General features: G+C 43.7%; 1 protein-coding gene across 1 annotated transcript; it reads right to left on the bottom strand.

Moving 5' to 3' along the window:
- Positions 1 to 2,378: 2,378 nt before the first annotated feature.
- On the bottom strand, positions 2,379 to 3,687 carry LOC121409926 (the record flags this gene model as incomplete). Its single annotated transcript, XM_041601710.1, has 1 exon — positions 2,379 to 3,687. A coding segment is annotated over exon 1 (960 nt), but the record flags the coding sequence as incomplete, so codon positions are not given.
- Positions 3,688 to 6,108: the final 2,421 nt, after the last annotated feature.

Genomic DNA, 6,108 nt, shown 5'->3' with positions numbered 1-6,108 from the left:
TCTGTGTGCTGCAGAATAGACTCACATCTATGCCTGGACTCTACTGTCAACTCACTAACTCTCAACAAACCATAAAATGCCACTGAAAAAGCAGCAGAGTACATCAAAACATCGTAATGACTACCACAAACATGCCTCAAGTAGGCGAGCATTCTATTTAACACAGACAATGTGATTGGATGCCTAGCATCTCTTCTCAAAGTACTTCGCCTACACCCTTCAATTAACCTTGTAATCACAAAACTCTTGGTCACATCCTTTAGCCCAGATGAACTCATATAAAATGCCAACCCAGATATGTATGTTTGAATAGTAGACCCTGCATATCCCATAAAGGATAAATAAGAAATGAACTGCGCCACCCATTCTACATTAGGGGGTAGCTGGGGGTCGTATCCGTACACTTTACAAAATTTCACGTATGCCCCCAAGGCAATAGAGTAAGTTGTGTGTGTTCGAGCTGCCCTAGAAGCCATCAGCAGTCGACTTCTCTCGATAGCCAGCTCTTCCAAAGACGGACTGGAACCTCCACGCCCTCCCGGGCGGCCCCCGGTGCTAACGCATGGAACCTCGGCATCTGAAATCGAGATAGTGCATCAGCTATACCATTATCACATCCATGTACATGCCTAGCCCTCAACACTATATTATTGCTTAAACATATAATCACCACCTTCCTCACCAAAACCATAATATCAGGGCATAGCGCCGACTGCTTGTTAAGTACTGCCACCACGGCCTGATTATCACAATTAAACAATATATTCTTGTCCTTTAGCTCCATGCCCCAAATCTCCAAGCCTACCCAAATAGGGAATAGCTCTAAAAAAGCTATAGACCTCCTACCGGCCTGGAAATCAGCAGGCCACCTGGATTGAGCCCACCTGCCTCCAAAGAAAATTCCAAAACCAATGCCAGCCGCCGCATCAGTGAAAAACTGAATTTCCTCGCTTCCAAACCAGCCTGGAGCCCGGAAGAAAACTTGACCATTAAAATGTGCCAAGAACTCCAACCAAACCCGCAAGTCAGCCTTAGCCCCTCTCGTCAACCTAACCATGTGAAAAGGACGCTTAACGCTCTTAGTTAAGTCAATGAGCCGTCTCATGAATGCTCGCCCTGGAGCAATTGCCTTACATACAAAGTTTAGACTACCTACAATCGACTGAATGTCTCTTAGGGAAATTTTTTGTTCCTGTACCGCCCAATTTAATTTCCCTACTAATTTCTCAATTTTGTCCTCCGGTACCCGAACCTGCTGAGAAACGCTATCTATTACCAGCCCAAGATATGACAACTGTGTGGTCGGGCCTTCCGTTTTTTCTCGCGCTATGGGCACCCCAAATCGTTCGCAAATTGCTTCAAAACAATGCATTGCCCGCCTGCAATCCTCCGAGGCAGGGCCGCCTGCAAAAAAGAAATCATCCAAATAATGGACAATATTTTGCGACTTCGCAACTTTTCTCGCGCAAAACTCTAAAAAAGTACTAAAACATTCAAAAGTGGAACAAGAAACTGCGCAGCCCATCGGCAAACAACGATCAAAATAGTAACGACCATCTATATACATCCCAAGCAACTCAAAATCTTTTGGGTGAACAGGCAAGAGCCTGAAAGCTGACTTAATGTCAGTCTTTCCCATAAGGGCACCCCGCCCCAATTGCGTCACAATATCTACCGCCGAATCAAAGGACGAATATGTTACTGTACACTGCCCCTCCGGTATGCCATCATTAACTGAATTTCCCCTGGGTGCCGATAAATGTTGAATCATACGGAACTCCCCTGGGGCCTTTTTGGGCACCAACCCCACTGGTGAACACCTCATATTCTCGAAGGGAGGAACAACAAAAGGCCCAACTATCCTACCTAAGTCTATTTCATCCCTCAATTTCTTTTTCAACGTATCCATGTGTTCGAATGCTGATTTCAGGTTTTTAACAACCAATGGGACCCTGTCCCCTTCAAAATGTAATGAAAAACCAAACTTAAAACCATTATACAAGCACTGAGCATGCTCCTGATTAGGATAAGTAGCTAACATGGGCACCAAACGTGCTAACTTAATAGGGGTCGGAGCAATAGACGACACCGCACTAGCCGTAGACCTATTTACTGCCAGCGGGACTGGAACCGGCCCGCCCTTGGCTACACTGCTTAGCCCCATGACCTGTCGCCTGGCAGCGGGAACACTTGTGCTCATAGATGCAAGCTTTGCCTCGCATGCACTTGCCTCTATTAAAGGCAAAGCACACGCCTCGGCTGGGTGTGCCATTGGCTCCGGGTCCCTTTCCTCCGAAGGGAAAAGATTTTCTCGCGCCGTACTCCCCTCTGTAGAACTGATGGCGAGGGGCATGGGGTAAATTGTGGCGCTGCCGCGGACCATTAGAGGCCACCAGCATCAACCACAACTCGGCGTCGACGCTCGCCCAGGATCGCCCGGGTAAACGCGCCTGCTTGCTCCTAAACTGAGTGTCATAGTCACGCCAGCCATAACCTGCAAACGCACGGGCTGCATGCCTTATCAAATCCATATATTTCATGAGCTCCCTGCTCCTTTCAATGTGCTTCTCAGCGTAAATTGAGGCAAATACTAGAAACACCGAAGTCCACTGCTCTACCGACATGATTTTCTTAGCCTTTGATTGAGGTTGAAGTTGCAAACCAAGACCAGATCCCGATTGACACAAACTCAAAGTGGTGTCACCTACACTCAAGGCCCCAAACTCATCACGTGCATTATTATGCTTAAGGAGCACTCCCAAATCTATATATTCACTTGCCCAAATTTTTTCCTTCAGTGAGATAGCCACTTCCACACCTAGTGGGTCGCATGCGCTAATAAATGGTTCCGGTGCCCCCAACACGGCAGAAAGCCTAGGCGCCTGGGGCTCAGATCTCTCAACACCGACCTCCACTAGATCTAGGCCTAGATCTTCGGCTACCCCTGCCGACCGCGCCGGCACTGAAACTGCTGGCTGAGCCTGCCCCGAGCTACCGGTATCCGACTCCTGAGCTACTATCTCATGCCAAGCAATAGATCTGCCCACGGGCGCCTGGCCTTCCCGCCCCACTAGATCTAGATCTAGCTCTGCCATTTTATCACCAACTTTAGACCTAGGCCTACCACTTTTTTCATCAACATCGACAACTTGAGACTGAGAGGGATTTAACTCACCGCTCCTTCCTGGCCCGTTGTTGCCGCCTCCCAGCCCCAGATCCACACTTGCGGGGGTTGACGTCGCCCGTGGACCTCTCGGCCGACCCGGCCTCCTCTTCGGTGTGTCATCTCCCTTCCTCGCACCTGCGGTCGTTATTTTCTTGGCCTTAACCTTTGGCATGATCAACTCGCGAAACTAGAGTTAGACTCGAAGCTCCGTCACTCAGCCCAAGTCCAATGAATCCTGGATGCAATCACCTCCAAAGTTCAATCAAGCGAACCGCCAAGAAAAAATTCAATCCTGAAGTTGCAAACTGAATCTTTTAGGTCCACAAATCGGCACAGCTAACTTAGTCTTAGTTCTACGGCAACAATTCCTGAGGCTGAAGTCTGAAGACAGTAAAAAACTGAAATCAGCGTCTGTATAATCCAATAAAAGTATGAATCCTTTGTGTAGATATCCGGTATAGGTAGCTAGACAAATGTCGAAATATCTGCCACCTAGGCCTAGTTGCCAGTGCCGAAAGAAAATTTTCAAAAATTTTTGTAAGCACGCTTTACACATGCACCGTCATCTCTCTTCATTGAAAGCCAAAACGAAAATGAAGCATTCCCCGCACTTTTATCCGCGCATAGCTCAACCGCGGCAAATGTCTGGCATTGTGCCCAAATTCTTTGGCGCGGGCGCCAAAAAGCGCTGCCCCGCCCTTTACGGGTCGGGTCACGAGCCCTTTCTCGGGCAACCACGCCCCCTTTCAAAATCAAAACAAACTAAAATGTGTATTTTGCTAGCCCGCTAATAAATCATTTTAAATCGTCAAGCCGTCTTTAAAATCCATTATCATTATTAATCAAAATTCGCCGACTTTGAAAATAAATTCGTTCCGTGCAGTGTTCAAAGAAAGACCTTGATAAAAAATGCCCACACGCATCAGGACAGTTATTTTTTTGCGATGAAAGTCAAGAGAAACATAGCAGGGTTATAGTAGAATTGATTTCATTATCAATTAGACAGTGAAAGAAGAAAAACACTGACGCAGCTCGATACATACAACAATGCGAGTCCTTGAACGAAAACAAATGAACTTTTTTCTTTTTTTATAATCGTTATACTGTTCGGTGCGACCAGTATGTATTGTTTGGGTATCCACGCTAGCTAATGATCCACTGAAAGACATTCATTTGCCGAGATATCCTGAGGTCAAGTTTCGAATTTATGCATTCTATGGCACCAACAAATATTACCGAGTCCCATTGCTCTTTTGGGATTTTTCTCCCATCCTTACTATAAACGTGGTGGTGTATGTTTAAAAAGCAAATGAAAGAGAAACGAACGAGATAATGGGCAAGTAATAAAACATTAATGAACTCGTTCGAGAAAGAAAATTAGTGAGGATGTGAAAATGGGGCAAATGATAGAAGACAGAAACAACAGGAAATATTTACAAACAGACTAGATTTACACGGGGGGGGGGGGTCATAATAAGCATAGATGTACATGCATGCATACAAAGCCACATGATTTAAATATGAAAGTTAACATCAATATCATGGCGGACGTGGTTTACAGTACACCGCGTATAAAGTAAGGAATGAGATAAAAAGTTGATATAGATAACATGGATAAAACTGAAATGGAAAGGCGAGAAAGTGGAGGTTGTGAATCATTCTTTCTTTATATTATAGTCTTTACACTCTTTCTCTCTTTATATCTCAGTTCTTCTAGGTATTTGCCGTAAACCACTTCCGCGATTGTTCCTTCAAACATTACCGAAATCAATCTAAAGGATTATCTATCATTTATTAATTGCACAGTTGTCAGGATTTTGATTTTTGTTCTGGATTATTCTGCTCCCCATCACAAAAAAGTTTACAAACTACATCGTACAATGTCATGGCAAAAATTTTATCAATGATTCCTACTGAAATTACCGTTATCTTGCGAATGGATGGACATTACGAAGGGTTTGCCAAGTGTCCATATATAAGGGGCTTGTAACATTTATAAAAGTTCGCTATGCCGAAAATTAGACATGCAAAGTGATGGTAGCTTCTCATACTAAAGCCGATCAACTCTGCATTGATTTGGGCTATAATATAATAACGAGTCGGTTGACCTATCAACAATATCGACTGACTAGGAGGAGGTCGATTTTAATTAAAAAGAAAAAAAGAATGTCATAAAAGGCGACCGAACAATGATAAATGACCGGAACGCGAATCCTCTTTCCCGGGACGAGTACTGACTACAGTTAGTTAAAATGAATGATGTTTGTTTAGTTTTTTGTTCCATGAAGTTGTAAGCGGTTTCTATTCATTTTAATACATATACAATAAATATATATATATGGATTTTATGAATGCACGTGGCTACCAACGTGAAGGATATCTAATATGTATTTGTCCACAATGCTGTTGTTAAGGTTTCATTGGATGCTGAACATTGATTTTCTGGGATCTCTTTCCAAAATCCTACCATACTCATGGCCAAGAGTGGGAGCTATTCGGCTTGTTCATTGCCGTATATAGGGCACACGTGAATGATTTTTTTTTCGCGCAATGTATTTTGGACGGGTGTTTGTAAAAATCACATGCCATTATAATCGGTTGAAATTATTCATCAAAATTAGACAAAATTATTTAATATGAAACCATAAATGATAAAACCAATTTTGTGTTAATACTATTTCATAACTGGGCACTTGGAGATACCAGGCTATAGTCTTCCGTCAATGTCATATCATAATTTATTCTGTATCGGAATTGACGAGTCATTTACTACTGCCAATCAAGAGATGCTCTATACTACAAAGACACGGAAAAGCCAGAGGCTTGGCCCTCTGATGGCCGGATCATTGCACTGTTATAGAAACGGAACAATTAAAAACACAAACGAACAAAGGATGAACTCTCGAAACTTTAACTGTTTAAAGACAGTTGAATTACTGACT

The sequence above is a fragment of the Lytechinus variegatus genome, chromosome 3 (genome assembly GCF_018143015.1).
Source record: "Lytechinus variegatus isolate NC3 chromosome 3, Lvar_3.0, whole genome shotgun sequence".
In the NCBI taxonomy this organism is placed as follows: Eukaryota; Metazoa; Echinodermata; class Echinoidea; order Temnopleuroida; family Toxopneustidae; genus Lytechinus; species Lytechinus variegatus.
The sequence above is the reverse complement of the archived record's forward strand: the minus strand, read 5'-3'. Positions and strand labels throughout refer to the sequence as shown.